This window comes from Thunnus maccoyii, chromosome 10 (assembly GCF_910596095.1).
Source record: "Thunnus maccoyii chromosome 10, fThuMac1.1, whole genome shotgun sequence".
In the NCBI taxonomy this organism is placed as follows: domain Eukaryota; kingdom Metazoa; phylum Chordata; class Actinopteri; order Scombriformes; family Scombridae; genus Thunnus; species Thunnus maccoyii.
Window position 1 is genome coordinate 15,906,154 of NC_056542.1, and position 16,937 is coordinate 15,923,090.

A 16,937-nucleotide genomic window follows, 5' to 3' on the forward strand; every position below is an offset into this window, starting at 1 on the left:
TAAAGTTTTTAACTGATTGCTCATTAATGAAAGAGGAGAGGAGAGGAGAGGAGAGGAGAGGAGAGGAGAGGAGAGGAGAGGAGAGGGAGAGGGGAGTAGGTGGGGTAGAGGGGTGAATCCCCCTTCCTCCTCCTCCTCCTCCTCCTCCTCCTCCTCTGGGATGCTGCTGCTGCTAAACTGTACTTAGACCAGCATTTAGGAGTGACTGGACGTATATTCTGAATTGGCAGAGGGTGTCTTAATCAGAATTTATGTGAAGGATCTTGGCAAACCTTTTCATGTAAAATGACTGACTATGAAATAATACGAACACTTTATGACAATTGAATTTGGCTAATTGGTGTCTTGGCACGCCTGTGGTCAAACCTTCATCCCTGAGACTATTAAATTGGTTTTATACTTTCTCATTGTAAGTACAGTATGTGCTGCATGTGCTGGCAGGGCAGTGCACCATTGGATCAATTCACCGCGCATTTCAATGGCCTACTGAGCTCTTTTGTCTGTGTGACTGGTGGGGCTGCGGACTGCAGACAGCTGAGAGATGCAATACAGCACAGGTAATAAATCTGAGATACTCTCCTCCTCCAGTGACTCAGTCATCCACCTGCTCTGTGGCGACAGCTCCAGCCGAGCTGTTTGTTCAGAGGAGAAGCAAACTGGTTCATACAAAAACAAAGGAGTATGCAATTATTAGGATGCAGGATGCAGAAAACAGGTCTTTGGTATCAAGGGACCACTCCAATCTGTGGCTGCAGTTGTCACACATATTTGCACACACACACACATCCACACAAACACAGAGCTGCGCGAACACAAACCCACTCACACGTTAAGTGGTAAAGTCGGGACCCTGCTGCAGACCTAATGCAGTAACCACACATACTCCTGAAGCTTTCCCCAGTTCTCGTGCACATTTGCTGTTCACTCTCACTGCTGCTTGTGCAGTAGGGTGTTTTCTCATGTGGAAAAAATATAAGAGTGGGAGAGAATATATAAAGGAAGTAATACAGAGTAGTGTGGTATTTTAATAGAGGTTAATCAATTCAAAAATGTATCAAAAATTCCCTGAAATTAAACAAAGCTATGATGCAATATTTGTTTAGTTTATCGACTTATTTCTAGTCAGTTCAGTGTTCATACCAAACAGGTGTATCATGGGGCTTCCACAGAAAGACAAGTGCAGTCCTCCTGACTTGCATGTGTTTAACATGTGGGTGGAAACTGAAGAAAATCTGTCAGTATAGAAAAACAACACAGATATAGGCTGCAGGCTGTGGCTGCTGAGACAACAATAACAAAGACTGAGCCACTATACCACCCACATCACAATACTGTATATTTCCATTGTTAGATTTTGAAATATCAGTGCCTCAGTTGTAGAAAAAAAATCAACAATCTTAATCTGTCTGTTTGCTTTAGGATTACATTTTTTACAATAAATTACACTTTAACCTACAAATGAAAGCCTTGTAGTTAAGACACTTAAGTCTAACAATTTGCAAGACATCTCTCTGGACAGTTCTCTGCCTGGAGAGGTAACAGATGTTAGCTTTTTGGAAATTCAGATGTTCCTAGATAATACCCCATGCCACCAGCAGTCAATAGCTATTAATTACTGAGTGGATACACTCAATGTGGGTCGATATGAAACGGCCATTTCACTGCCTGTTGGGTAATTGTCTCCCAGATCTCATTACAAGACGTTGGAGTTCAGGAGGGAAGAGCAATGTGAAGAGAGGAAGAAAGACAACAGATGTGGGTACACAAAGGGAGAGTGGGAGTACTGGTGTGAAATCATCTTTACAGGATAAATCCTACTCTGCTCACTGAGGGGCTTGTGTGTAACTTTCACTGTGACTTTTGACAGTCCTATATTCCCACCTACTAGTTCCAGCAAACAACGTTAACTTAAGTCTGTAAAAAAAAAAAAACCCAAACAAAAGAAACGTTGCATCAATAAATCAGTTTATTTAAAAGAATATGTTACAATTTATTACAGTAAGCGACGTAACCAAACCCTTGTCTTAAATTTTACATTTCAACATGTCAAAGGATCTGCAGGTTGTCAATCTCCATCCTCTTTTTAGCGTGACTCTTTAAAAAACCAAACCTTATCAGATGAACAACTTAACAACAGAGATGCTGAGTTTTATATCTTACTGAAATAAATAACGCAAGTGGCAAGCGAGGCTTAACTGAAGTCAGAATGAGAGAGAGAGTGAGAAAGAGAGGTGAGCGAAAACAGAGTGCACACTTGAGTGCGGGCAGATCAGACAATCGACCATGTCAGATGCGGCCCAGTAAACAGACAAGAATCCTGGGAAATGCGTTCGGCCTTTTAGGATTGCACATTCAATCTCACAAGTCAAGGCTCAACACATTCAATTAAACCTCCTTTGCGCCCACCAAGGTCTGCTGAAGCTCATTAATCACCCAAAATGGCTTTTGTGAACAGCACCATCATTATAACAAGCACTTTTAGCAGGGTGTCAATCTAGGACTCTTTACTTGCTTGCAGATAATAAAAAACTGTTAACATTCTCATAATGAGCTAAAAAAGGCGGTAGGGCTGGGCCGAACTTGGATATTATCGTTTATTGACATTCAGTGGCATCATGTTGTGATTGTACGATCTTATCATGTTATTGTTTTACATTTTTCTGTTGGTTCAGAGCAAGCTGTGATTAAACCTTAGAAAATGTGTCTGTGAAGTTTTTGTTTTCACATATATGAAGTTTTTGGAACACAGTTCTTTGCTTTGAACATCAGTTTGATCATTTTACATGTGATCTTTCATACATTAGCCATATCATGATATACAGTGTATTGATTTTGGAAAATATCCCTATAATAAGGAGACTTGTCTTATAAAAGCCAGTAGCAACTGAACATGCACTATCTGCTGAATAAAGCATGAACTTTCAAAATGCCCCTCTATATTATTTTAGAATACAATAGATCGTTTCGTATTTGATGAATAATGTAGTCACATCACAATATTGCACTGAGCAATGATTAATATTTAATGTCAACATGTATAAGTTGTGAATGATGTGATGAGCTGTAATTACTTTCGTTATTTATTTGTTGTTTCTATTTTATCATCAGATAAAAAAAAAAACCTTATTAAATTATTTTAGAGCATTAACTGGGCTTCTTTAGAGGGACGTTAAACTACACAGTTTATCACATTAGACTGCAGTTATTATGTGTTTAGTTGCTGCGAAGCCTTCAGTGAATGTGCAGTTATCCTCATATCTATCATGTTGATGAAGGATGCAAGCCACCCTTTTTGCTATGAAATTCTCGTCCCACTTAACCTGAATCTGGAGTGCATGAGTGGCTTAACAGTACGGCAAAGTACCAGCTACAGAGATAGATAGTGCTGTGCGTAAAGGCCATTTGAATTACTGGCCTATTATAAATCCTGCGGGAGTTCTCAGAGACAAAGTAATCACTACCAGACGGGGAGCAGGAAGGAGGAGAAGGACCCCTGCTGTCTCTTCTGGGTAATGCACAACGCACAAACTCAACTGCACTGCCGCTTGTCTTGATCCTTCTCCAATGCTGCTCTACAATCTACATTTTCATGGAGTGTTCACATAATACTATAAATACGTTAAAGTTTAATGCATGGCTCTGCACATGGCAGTCAGTCAAAAATAAAAAGTAAACTAAGTACAGGCTTGTTCCAGTATTATGCCCACTATCTGTGTCTTAGATTACATCTCCCATGTTTGGAGGTTGTTAATACTGTCGATAAAGTGCAACGTCAGTCTATAAATGTTCCTGCTCGTGTGTCAAAGCATCACAGCTGTCTGCTCTGTGTGCCCGAATCACTACGATAACACCTGAATGAAACAATCCTGCAAAATGTCTGCTTTCTCTCTCTCCCTTCTCTCATTTGCCACATTATTAATGTTAATAGTTTTCTTTTATAAATGCAGATTTTTTTTTTAGCGCCAAACAGATGGAAATTTATGTACGAGATGTGAATCAGCTGCGACTTACATTCTCCTGATTTTTCCCCCCTGCAAGCGCAGTTTAGTAAACATGCACAAACACACTTGCACGCTTACAAATGCTTTTAACTGGCCAAAAAAAAGACACACAAGACACTGCTGCTCTGATCCATAAATTGAGAAGCGAGTGTCTTCCTGTGGTTAACCCTCAGTATCGCTCATCAGTGTTATCTGTGTTCCCCTTTTGCGAGCACTAAGCACAGCTTTCCCTTGTTAGTCCAGCAAGAATTACTCTCTTCAGCTTTCTTCCTCAGCGGAGGCTCAAAACCTCCTTGTGTGCACGTCACATTCCACTTCAAGTCCCTGCTAATAAGAGGAAGGCTTGCATGAATCCATGACTTCAAGTTTTTAGAGGCCTCACTTCATTTTTACAGAGTTTTGCTTAACGCATGATTATGATGTGCTGGATTCAAGAGACCTGGTTTGTGTCTGTAGCTTTTTATGCTTCTGTTTATTTCAATTTGCTCATTTGCAGATGCTTGTTGGTTTGCATGTATCGCGGGTAGCTTCTCGGGTTGTAGTTGATGGAGTGTAAATGATGACCATGTAGTTAATAGCTGAGTGTTTCTGGTTCTGGGGCTAGATGAGGGCCGAGCTGAGCTGAGTCGATGACGACGGTGTGAAGTTAAGAGGTAACGATCTCCCTTCCTGGGTGCCTCCATCCCTTCTGTGCCTCAGCAGCTGGAAAATATTCTGCAACAGAAACAGCAAACAGGACAAAGATAGACAAACTCAGAGCCAGAAAACAGAGAAATTCACCAAGGCTTTTTCCTGTATCATAGACCGGACAGAGGCAGGCAAAGCCTTACCTTGCCACACATACCATCTTTACTGCAGTTCTTATTGTCCTTGTCTGTAGCCTCCTCTTCCACCTGTCGAAACAGACATACAGTAGCAGCTATGAGTGAAGGACCCGTATACATGACTTGTAATAGACTTAGTTAGTATGTGAGAAAATGGTCCTTACCTCCTTCCTCCACTTCAGCTCACAGAAGACTCTCTCGAAGCACTCGTGCATGTAGTTAAACTGAACAGCGGCAAACGCAAAGAGAGAAAGATGGATTTAGATTAAAAAAAACAAAACAAAGACAAACAAGATAATAGTATTCATAAGTTTGACCTCTTCTCCTTTCAATTATAGCAGTCACCGCACTTGATTTGAACATTTTAATTCTACTTTGACAGCATATTAAAAAGTAAAGCCAGTTCTGGTGGACTGCAACAGGCATTAAAATACTGTACTGTTTATCCAGACACTGAAATTAAAAAGCTGTCACAAGCGATGTTTGAGCAAACAGTAAGATCGTCAGGGAACTGGTTATTTAAATCTATAAATGTAAACACTGAACATCAGACACTTTGAACAGTGAGCTTATGGTTGAAAAAATAAAAACATCCAAAAAATCAATAGTTGCAGGACTAAACATGATTTGTTTTTATTTCCTTATATTCCCATTTATATTTTTATACATTTATACTCTTTTTTTTTGTAGGAGTGGGTGTGGTTCTAACTATGTGTGGTATTGTTTTGCATTCCAATTGTTGACACCATTGTTCTCTGAAGGCACATGTAAATGGTTGCCATGGGTTACAGGCAATAGCTTTCCAGTTCAATCACGTTGTAGATTTCCATTGTTTTGAGATATGTATATATACATATAATGTGATGCTTGTTAGTGCTGTTTGTGCCTGAAGAAGATCTGATTGATTGCAATGCTGCACAGCAACAGTAAATAAAGGAAACATTGTGGGAACAGTGTGTTGATTCCACTTTTTGCCAGAAATAAATTAAAAAGAAATTTGCTTTATGTTACTAGTTATAGTTCCAAATGTTAAGTAGTGTTAACATTTGTGTGCGATACTCACATAAGGTGTAAATATCTTGACCCAGCGTGGTTTCTTCTCTCCTCGTGCATATTCAAAGCAGAAGGCCATGCCCTCTTCATCCGTGTCCCACCGCTGCATCTCCCCCCAGTCAAATGCAATCACCTGGTTCTGAAACCAAGTAGGGGCTTTAAGTAAACACACTTGACTCTATATAAAAAAAATACACATATACAAAGTCACACATAAAACAAACAACAAGCAGTTGCCCTTGCCTCAAGTGTCCCTTCCTCGGTGCAGGCGTGCAGCTTAAAGTGGTGAATGCTGATGGCTGTGATGACGTGGCCTTTACGCCGGGAGTCGCAGGAACAGTGAGGGAATATGATCTCATTGTAGCCCTCGCAACCCCTCAACAAACTCAGATACTGAGAGAGAGAAAGATGTAGGGGACACCAGACAAAACAAGAAGTGACAAGGTGAAGGTAGGCAGATCCTAGAGTTATTCTCTGCAGCTGAACTGATGTGAAGATACAGTATGTTGTGAGCATTTGCCCGCTGGGGCAGGTTTAATCCTCCAACCTTATTTATGTTTTCAGACGCAGGAGAACTCGCTCACTTCCTCTATGCACATTTTCCTAGCAAGGATTTGTGCCGGTGACAATCAAACCTACACTCTCTACCTCCACCTCCAGAAGGCTCTGTACCTTTTCCAAGTTGTTAAATCATACACAGTGAAGGGAGACAGAACAGGTAGGAGAGTGGGGATATCATAAGACATAGGGATCTATAATGACAAACCCTATCTGTCTCTGTGTATGTTACTCAAAAACAGTATTAGAGTAGCTGCGTGGTATGTGAGAGACTCACCATGGACATCTTCTTCTGCTCTGCTAGCTTCTGCAGCTGGTAGGACTTCTGCTCTGCTTTGATGAAACCTTTCTTCACATCATCCACAGCCTGCAAAGGGGCCGGAAAGGGGACACTGTTAGAAAACCAAAAAAGACAAACACAAACAGAGACACACACATGTACCAGTCAGACACATAATGTCCAGTGTGCGCACCTGGTGGAAGAAGTAGTTGACAGCAAGCTGGTTGTCATTGAGCAAAATCTCCTCTTCTGTAGTGAAAAGCCACTTCCGCAGGGTGAGGCAGGTTCCCGGGATAGCTGAGGTATAGTTCTGTACATACAGTTTGTGGGGGAACTCGTTGGGGGCAAGCTTACGCACTGAAGAAGAAAGCAAAAAATAGGAGGGAGAGAATAAGAGTGCTGTAAAAAAAAGTTAATCTACTGCCATCAATGCTATTTCTTTCAGCAGTTTTGCATATTTGTTTAAAGCTGAAATCTATTATCTTTCCATGTGTTCAACCTACAGGACAAGACAACAGAGCTTCTAGTGTTAAATATGTGACACTAAATGCTGTTTGATGCTCTGATCTTGTTGGTATGCAGTGGAAAAAGAAAAGAAAAACAACTGACCACCTATTGAGAGCACAAATTAATTGCTGAAGTTATTAAGTTAGACTGCATTGATCAACATTGCTCAATAGCAGAGTAAAGAGAGCGTATCCAGCCACGTACTCTGCTATACAATTTATACTTTTAACACTTACATTAACTTAATTTGATTATAGTTTAATTGTCACATCATCATTTCTGTATTTTAAAATGTCATGTCAACAAAGCTTGTTGACTGGGAGACATATGCAGGAAAAGAAAAGTATCGAGGCCAAAACAATTAATTAAAATAAAAGTCAGAAAGTAATGATGAAGTTTCAGAAGTGCCTTGAAAGATGATTCAGATTCAGTTGGTCTAGTTTCTCTGGCGGGATGAAGTCCAATAGCTCTGATTGCAAAAGGCCAATTTATCTACAATTTAAAGTGGGGGCAAACAGAAACCTTCCAAGAGACCTCAGGTTATGATCTAATGCATAAGGGATTAAAAGACCAATGATATTACTTCAGTTATAATTACACCAATTGTGCATTAAATGTAACAAGAAATATCTTCAAGTCTTCAAACTAAAAGGCAACTGGTATGGTAAGGCTAGAGTAAGAGTGGCGATTCATCATTTATATTCATCTTAATTCATGCCGCTGCCTTTCCTTCAATTTGGAGAGAAGAGGAATTCAAATATTTATGATCGTGGATGATAGAGCTGGACGATTAGTTGAATTTTATTTTCAATTACAATTTTGGCTTCCAACGATTATGAAAACAAGATAATCGAGATAAAATGTTTATTGTGCTGCATTCCGTTTTGCAATGATGCTCCCGTTTTGTCTTGTGTTATAAATCCAGCGCACCCCTTTCCTTTACAGCAGTACACTTTCACCCCTCCCTAAAAGCCCGAACTCACTCTCACTGGGAATCCAGTAAGTGCTTTCTATCTGTTCAATCCACATGAACTCCGAACCGCATTCAGCGTCTTTGTCCACAGAACCGGCCGTCTGTCAGCTGCAGCAGAGCTGAGAGGACAGCGGCCAGACAAACTACCTTCACCAGACTGACTGACGGCAGAAATTTACTGAACCAAAACAGTTATCATGTCGGCTCCACAGGAAGAAATCAACAGTGTTTGTATTTATTGATTCATTGATTTTATTTCCCCGCCCACTGTAGCAAGTGAGGGGAATCTGCCTGCAATTAAACAAGCAGCTCACAGACAGATTGAAAGCTTTGATCAATCAACATAGATACCGTTAATAAGTTCAATCACATATACAGCAGGATATTTGTGTGATTTAAACAGCTGTCTGTGCAGATTATGCTTCACTAAATGCGACAGAAATAGACTGGGAGCTTAAAAAAAAAACAAAACACGGGGGATCTCTGTGAGATGCACATCACTAATGCGTGTCTTGGAGTCAGTGTGGATTGATACATGTAATACAATGGAAGCATTTCTGTTCCGGGAGTCAATGAGTAATCAAGTTAAATAATTGCAATCTCAATAATGACCAAAATAATCGTGACTATTATATTATTATAATCGAGCAGCCCTAGTGAATGACTTTCTCCACATCACTGAGGGATAAAAACTGTTTAATTTCTGAGTTGTTGTTCGCCTGAAAGAAACAACCTGCATGCAAAACTTCAATTCTCATCAAATATGACTCTATTGCTGATGTGCTACTGCTTCTGTCTTAAACTGGAATTAAGCTTCTCCGCAGACACAGGTAAACATCTCTGCAAACACACGCAGAGAAGGGTGTTGTCGCCTACGTGCAGCCCAGAGAAGCATAATACCAGCTCGGGCAGCAACAGGCAGAGCTCACACTTCATGTGGAATAAATTCAATGGTGATGCGTGGGATGAAAAGTACTACCTCTGATAAAGCTCTCTTTTGTTGCTTGTTTTTAAGCTGACATATCCTTGTACCACACTGACCTTAAAGAGGTGAGGAGCAAAAATGTTTCCTCTTTTCAAAAGTAGCACACGGCTGTTTATTAGAAAAGATGGCATAATCATAACACCCCAGACAACATGCAAATATTCTCTGTCTCTCTTCCCACTTTGTTATTAGGTGACAGTGGCTATCACTAAAGTCAAAATGTGTGCTGTGCTTCAACAAAGATGGAACATGTTCAGTGTGGAAAAAAAAAGCATAAACACAAACACACAAACATGCACAGAAGCTCAAGGCTGAATTACATGTCCTAACTTACCAAAGGTGTGGTTGATGACCTCAAACAGAGCAAAGTAGCTGGCTGTTATACTGTCCATACCTAATTTCATAACCACGGCCTGAAAGAGAAAGAGAAGTAGAGACTGGATGAGAAAAGAAAGAGTAAAGTACACTTAGGATGACTGTAATGAGGTCAAGGTTATAACGGTTATGGTAATACGGGCCTCTGTGTGTGTGCATGTTTACCTGGTAGACCTGGTCTGTGGTAGAGTTTTTACGGACTCTGACGGTGAGTGTGGTTTTATCGGGCATGGCTATTCTCAACTCCACATCTGACACGCCGTTATAGTTCTAGTTCATGAGAGGGAGACACAAATTGCTGTGAGCCACAGGCAGAGGAACACAAAAAAGACACACACACACATGTATATTTTTCTTTACCTCATCCGACTCAGACAGGAACTCCTGCATGATGTCACTTTCTCCAATTACCCGCACAGAGCACACTGCGGATAAAACACACATAATATAAGTCAAGATTGTTTTCCCACACACTTTTTGCCCTATAACTTAACTTTACAAACTCCAGATATTATGATACTGATCCTTCTCTCTACATCACCTTTCTCCAGGTATTCTTCCAGGCCTCTGCGTCGTGCGTCCAGCTGCTGCTCCGAAAGGGAAAAAGGCCATTTCCCAGGGAGCTTGGGGAATGTGAAGTTGGCAAACTCCCTTTTCAGGTTTTGGTGTAGGATCACAAACTCTCGGTAGCGTTTGGAGCACAGCTGCCTGCCGGCCATGTACACATTATATACCTGGACGGAGAGAGATGAACAACAAATATATATTGTATGTCCTGAAGTGATGAAGAGGGAATTATAATATTCACACAGGTCTTCAGATAATTTGTGTATGCTCTCTCATCAGATATTGTCTCCACTGAGATTAAATTAAAACAAAAAAAAAAGTTTGTATTCCTATTCAACCTCCATTGTGAGTGGACATTAATCTGGTGACAAGCAGACATCCATTTATTATTCACACTGTTGACATGTATATATGGAAAGTCAGTGTGGCTGTGACTCAAACCTTTGTGTCATAGAACAAGGCTTTTTTTCTTGAGTGAGTTGAGATGTTTAGTCCAATCACAGACCTCAGCACAAAGTTCACATTCAAGTGTCAAAAGTGGACATTGTAGATAAATTCATGATGCATCTCTGGTAACAATAGTTGCCTTCAATGTTACCATCTGCTGTGACAATAAAATCTCTCTCTTGAATCTTGACACTCACATTCCTTCACTGACTAATCCTCCTGTCTGCATATTCACCCATCAACGCTTCAAAATTCCCCATTTTCCTCTCAGTAAGCCATCCAAACATGCACCCACCACAAACTTTTCCTGATTGAGCTCAGTGTGTTTGTAGCTGGGCACAGAGATGGGGACGGCCTGCTTGTCGGAGTAGTCGTAGCAGGACTGGGCTGAACCATCGTCTCCAGGATCCAGGCAGTCGGCCTCCTGGGGCGGGACCGACAGCACGGCCAACACCAGTTCCCTCTCTCCAGCCCGGATCAGGTCCACCACCTGCTTGTGGGTCGCTCCCTCTACATTCACCCCGTTACTGGTGGAACGGAGAAGGAGAGGTAGATGTCAAGGACAACAGTTCACTTTTATTACTATTATGGAATACAAGAAAAGTCTTACAACATAATGCAGTCAAATACTACAAATACAACAAGGACGAAGCATTACAGTATCGGATTCTTAAACTGGCAGAAAGTGAATAAAGTCTTTTAGTGTGCTAGACCACAATGATTTTAGGACACATCTTCTGTTTATGTGTGTCAGAGTGATAGAGATTTTGTCCTTAAAAATCACCTGGGTTCACACCCTCCCCCCTCAGGAGTAAGACCTTTGGCTTATATCATTGGCACAGCTGAGCATGAGCAACACTGGGTGTGTGCACTTTGGCTACCGAGTGTCAGAGGCCTGTGTTTATGACAGAGCTGTAGTGACCTGACCTATAGTTAACTTTTACTTTGAGCAGACACAGCACTTCTTCTGAAGGTATCACCTCAAGCTGTTTGACTAAACTATGCCAGAATGAGATTCAATAAATTAAATTATTCTCTGCTTTTCGTTTTCCTACTAATGCAATCGATTCTTGCGATTTAAACAGTAACTTGCAAATATTAGCATGAATGCATAGGCTGGCAAAACATATATTTAAACATTTTCCATAGACTGCCAGGACTGCCTTAAAAGTCACTTATTATTCATTTACATAACCTTGATGCAACCCAGTTAATACCTTAGGGGAAACCTTGATCATCATTTGTGTGGCAAAGTTAGTCAAAAATGGGCTCTGATCTTTTTATGCAATGACTTCCTCTCTGAGTTTTGGAGAACAGGTTAATATAAGAAATATGCACTAAAATGTTAGAATATGTTGTGAAAATATACTTTGAACTTCACAGACAGATGAATCTCAGTTCTCAACTATTTATCATACCACCCAAGCCCTGTTCTCCAAGTCCACACTGCCTTTTACCACAAAGTGCCACCACTGTTTAAATGCTTTTAGGGGTGTAATACAAAAGAATTATGCTAATTAACATTTTAAGATGATTTGGGTCTTATGGTGAGAGATGAGTCATATCTAGTAAGGTGGGAGCTGTTGAGGGATCATGTCTTTGTCACTGGTGAAAGCATTTGTCTTGTGAAACCTTATGTATCGGAGGTAGTAGAGCAAATAATTCATTTGCAACTATTTTAATAATCAATTTATCATTTTAGTCAAATTTGCTGGTTGCAGCTTCACAAATGTGATGATTTTAAGCTTTTTTACACATAAAATGGGTCATAACATTTTCGATATCTACTAATGTTTGTAGCTTTGCACTTATGACACTCTGTGTCCTTGTTCTGTTTTATTTACTTAAATAAAGATTAAACATGATGATTAACTTTAGCCTTTGTTGTTATTTGATAACCACTAATAAACAAAACCATTTGTATAGGGGCAAGTAAACATCGACTTCGGGTAAGGAGATTTCTGAGTGACTTGCCTGACCGGTCAAGTGGAAAAAAAAACATTAACAACGTTGAACCCTGATATTTATATGTACTGTGCACAACACATCATGATATTACCCAAACATTTCTGATGAATAACGGGAGAGCAAGCTGCTGCGCCGAGCATAACACATTCCAACTGTCAACTGGAAACAACAACAATCCAGGACAGGAAATGCTTCAGATAGAACTTGTGACTGACAGCTGATCTGTTATGTCAGCCGTTATGTCATCACATGGCTTACATTGGCAGGGTGACATAGGGCTAAAGCTCAATGGACACATGCTCTCTAATACCTATGGAACTCAATGGCAACAGAAAGCTACACATGAATATGTGGTTGGGTCAAGCAAGGCCCTCTGAGCAGGTCAAACATGGCAAAGCTGAAATTGGTGAGGAAAGATGATTATGTAGGTAGAAATAAAGTGGAGATAGGAGGCATGATTAAAATCATCTTGCAGGTGTAATGGGAAAAAAAGAGCAAATGTCTTCTACAATACAAACTACAGACTAAGCATTTTGGCAGCTCTTTCATTCCAGCAGCTTTATGACTATATAATAAGCACCTGATGTAGTGGCCTTTGCTCCTGCAGTCTCAGCACTTTTGAGCATGACAAATAGTTTTTAAGGGACATTTTCAAGTGTGTCATGTTTTCAGGTAATAATTAATGTACTTGTTCATTTTAAGAGTTTTCAATTCTGTACTTGATGCATGCAAACTTACTTACACATACACATGTACAAGCAAATATTCACACACTCAAACCCAAGGCTAAATCTTCCCACTGCAAAGCTTATAGAGAGGATGAGTATTGTTCAGCGTGTTTAACATGTAATGGCACTATGTACTCTATGTAATAGCCTTTATCATTAAGCAAGAGGCTGTAAAAAGTCATCTGGCACTATAGATTGTTCTGCATCAAAAGCTGAGAAGCTTGAAGTTGTGTGTAAATGTGCAAAGAAGTATTGATTGTATAGAGAATAGCAGAGGCTCTATACCACTGCAGTTAGTGCGCAGGGACTCCACTGTGTATATACTGACTTACAATGTACATATTCCCCTTTGACAGGAAGGCTCCATGCATCAAAGTCAAATGTTCAGCTGAATACAACAATAAATATGTAAAGCTCTAGCCACATTGGGGCCAAACTCATCTACAGCATGGAGACACAGTGGGGGAGACATTCTCCAATGAAGCAATATTAGTTCATGGAGCCTTGACTATTGTAACAGGTAGGCTTACATTCATCACAATGAATGGAGCCAATAATCAAAGGATGCTATTGACCAAAATAACTGATCTGAGGATTTAAAAAAAAGAGCTAAAAGGCTGCTCCTTACATACAGTATACAATTCATGAACACATACAACCACATGCTTGCACACAGGAACACAGAAATAATGGGGTCAACAAACTGCCAGGTTACTGCAGGCCACCCATTAACAAAGCAGTGTGCAGAAGCTAGCCAATGAGACACAGAATTTAAGAGAGCGAAGCCAATCAGAATTGAACTGAAGGCATCCCTCCCTTTCTGCATCCCTTTATTCCACACATATACACACAAACACACAGACACACACACACACTGAAGTGCCAGCACTGATGCTGAGCTGTGTGCTGCGTGTTCCTCTCCATAGCAACAGAGCCTAACATCAGCAAGCAATCTCCATGCATACTAAAGTCCCAGCTAGGACAGCCACTTCTATCCTAAATGCAGCAGACATATCAGTGCTCAGTGATGGTCACATCACAACCGTGTGTGGTTAATTTTCAAAATTCAGTGACGTTAATGATTTGACCTTGATGACTAATTTAAGCAAAACAAGCTACACTTGTGTGTGATGCAGACATATTACACACTGCATCTGGTTAGGAGGCTATGGCTGTGTACAAGGGGAGACTTGAGAATATTTGACATGCTGTGGATGAGAGGAATAGGTTTCAGTGTGACGGGAATTTCTAATGATCCCTGGTTCTTTTCTCTCTGACACAGACCCCCCTTTCATTAGGATGAACCTGCAAGTCCAGTGTGCTCCAGTGCATGCACACAGGCTAGGACTTAACTGGTGGTGCTCACAGCTCTTGTTTGTCTTGATTTTCATTAACTTACAAGCAATATCATACGAAAGAGTCCTTTTGTACATGATTTATAATCTGCTTTTGAGTGGAGCAAAGACAGTGCATTAGCCACTTACACCTCAAGAATCCTGTCTCCCTTCGAAATACCGGCTCTGTCCGCGGCACCTCCCGGTAGGACGGCACTGACATGCTGCAGCGGAGCGTACAGTTCCCCGTTAATGCTTCGTAGTTGCCCTCCTTCACTTACTTGCCCCCGAACATTGAAACCATAGCCCGAGTCCGACTTCACTATTCGAACTAGCCGCGGGCCTGAAGTAACGGTGGTTGCCGTCTGGCAGCTGCCGCTGGTGCCGGGTGTAACGTTACCGCTCCCGGAGCCGTTACTAGAGGAAGGGTGAGGCAGCGGAGGGACCGATGAACAACTCCCTTGTCCCTCGACGTCCGCCATTTTTCTACACTATTTGTATCATCCACTCCAAGTCAGCTAACATTAAATATCCTGCGAACATTAGCTAGCTGGTGGCACCAGGCTAATCGGCTTGGCTAGCTAACTGATCGAGATCCACCGGAAAAAGCCGACGGTGTCCGATGATTCGCGAGACCGCCCCAGGATGCGTTCCATGTCGGTCACTTCAGGCTCCTTTTACTCCTAGCGGAAAAGCTTTTTGGGACAACATTTTTATAGGTACTGATTAGCAGAGGTCATGGCTATTACCATATAAAATCTGTATTATCAATAGCATAATGATAACAACAAATCTATATTTCTCCAAATTTTTAGATATTGAAACAAATGTAATTTTTAAAATGATGAACCAGAGTCTTGAACGCGTTTATTTTACTATTTTATACATGCAGTTACTTTTTGGACTCGAATGAAATATTCTATATTGTGTAAAACTAATCATAATATTACAATTGAGTTAAAATGTAATTACACATTTTGAACATGATAAATATAACATTGAATTCATTGTAAACTTCTATAGACCTATGGTACATAAATACACATACATAAATACAAAATAACAAAAGTTACTCCCAGTTTCACTGGATTTTTATGTGAATTTCAAAGAATATATTAAGACTCTCAAAATTATTATCATAAAAAAAGTAAAAAAACTGTCAAACTGTACAGGGAACTCTTCAAAGAATTACGTAGGCTATGTTTTTTTTCTCCATAATTTTATATTAATGAAGTTTATTTATCCCAAATCTGTTTTTTCAAATTATTATTATATTTATTTATTTAAATTCAAATTTTTGTTTATTTGTATACCATTATGTTTAGCACATGTCTGCACTGTTTGTATATTTGAATGTTTTCTCAAAAAAAAAAAAAAGAGAAAATAGTGTTGACTGTTTATTCATTCATTTTACATGCATGTGGTAATGTGGTAATGCTCCATGCTACAGTTAAACACATGCTTTGGAACATCAAATTAAGAGTGGAAGAGCATGGAGTTGGGTGCGCAGCCTGTTAAAATACAGTCAGGAGGAATGTGCAGAGACGTCCCTGATTCCTTGTTTAGATTATGAAAAGAATGTATCCTTTTGAAAAATGAATCAGTGTGCGCTAAAATCCATATTTCCCTCTGCTTTCTTGTCATGTTGAGTCTGTTTCTCAATGATAAAGCACCATTGGTGTAAAACAAGAGACATGATCATCTGTGCAACAGAGATGCAGAGATGGAAGCAAATTGGTAGTTTGGTGTGACAGACAAGGCTGCATTTTTATAAAACAATTCAAGGCATCTAAAGCATCCTTTCAGCATGCTTGCTTCTGCTTGCTTGCTCACTTTCTCAACAGCTTTGTTTTTCTTTGTCGTATCATTTTCAGTCCCTCTCAGTTTTCCCACACAGTTTTCTTTCCAAGGTTTCTGGTGGAATTTATTGTTATTTACTAATTTATTAGTATAATTACTAATTAATGTAGTAAAATTAAGTTAAAAAAATAATTTAGTAAAGAATTACTAAATTAGGTTAAACAGATCTGACTTTAACCCAGTGATTCCTAACATGTGGATCAGGATCCCTTGAGGGGTCCTGTGAAAAATCTCAGAGGTCACCAAGGGACAAAAAAAAAGGAACATATATTTTGATTTTGATTTTTTTTCTAACTTTCCTATAATTTACGTTTTTTCTTCTGAATACTGGATAGTTTAACATATTCAGGTATCTAAAATTCCTTTAAATAGAATTCAAGAAAGAAAAATCACATACTCACAACTTATGACTGTATTATAAGACCATAAGCTGTGATTAGGGGTCATGTCATGAGTAGACAGACATTATTTCTTTTT

General features: G+C 39.9%; 1 protein-coding gene across 2 annotated transcripts; it reads right to left on the bottom strand.

Annotated features, from left to right (window-relative positions):
* Positions 1-1,944: 1,944 nt before the first annotated feature.
* Positions 1,945-15,273, bottom strand: snx27b (sorting nexin 27b). 2 transcript variants are annotated; one of them, XM_042424990.1, is made up of 13 exons: positions 14,751-15,273; positions 10,866-11,097; positions 10,098-10,290; positions 9,917-9,981; positions 9,722-9,826; positions 9,516-9,594; positions 6,910-7,073; positions 6,714-6,803; positions 6,122-6,271; positions 5,889-6,017; positions 4,990-5,049; positions 4,832-4,894; positions 1,945-4,715 (listed from the first exon to the last, which is right to left on the bottom strand). In XM_042424990.1, exons 1-13 carry the CDS (start codon positions 15,080-15,082, stop codon positions 4,602-4,604), a joined length of 1,776 nt encoding a protein of 591 aa, XP_042280924.1. In that variant the 5' UTR covers positions 15,083-15,273; the 3' UTR covers positions 1,945-4,601. The 2 variants fall into 2 exon arrangements, with proteins under 2 accessions (XP_042280924.1, XP_042280925.1); XM_042424991.1 differs by having other exon boundaries at positions 4,846-4,894; positions 14,751-15,272.
* Positions 15,274-16,937: the final 1,664 nt, after the last annotated feature.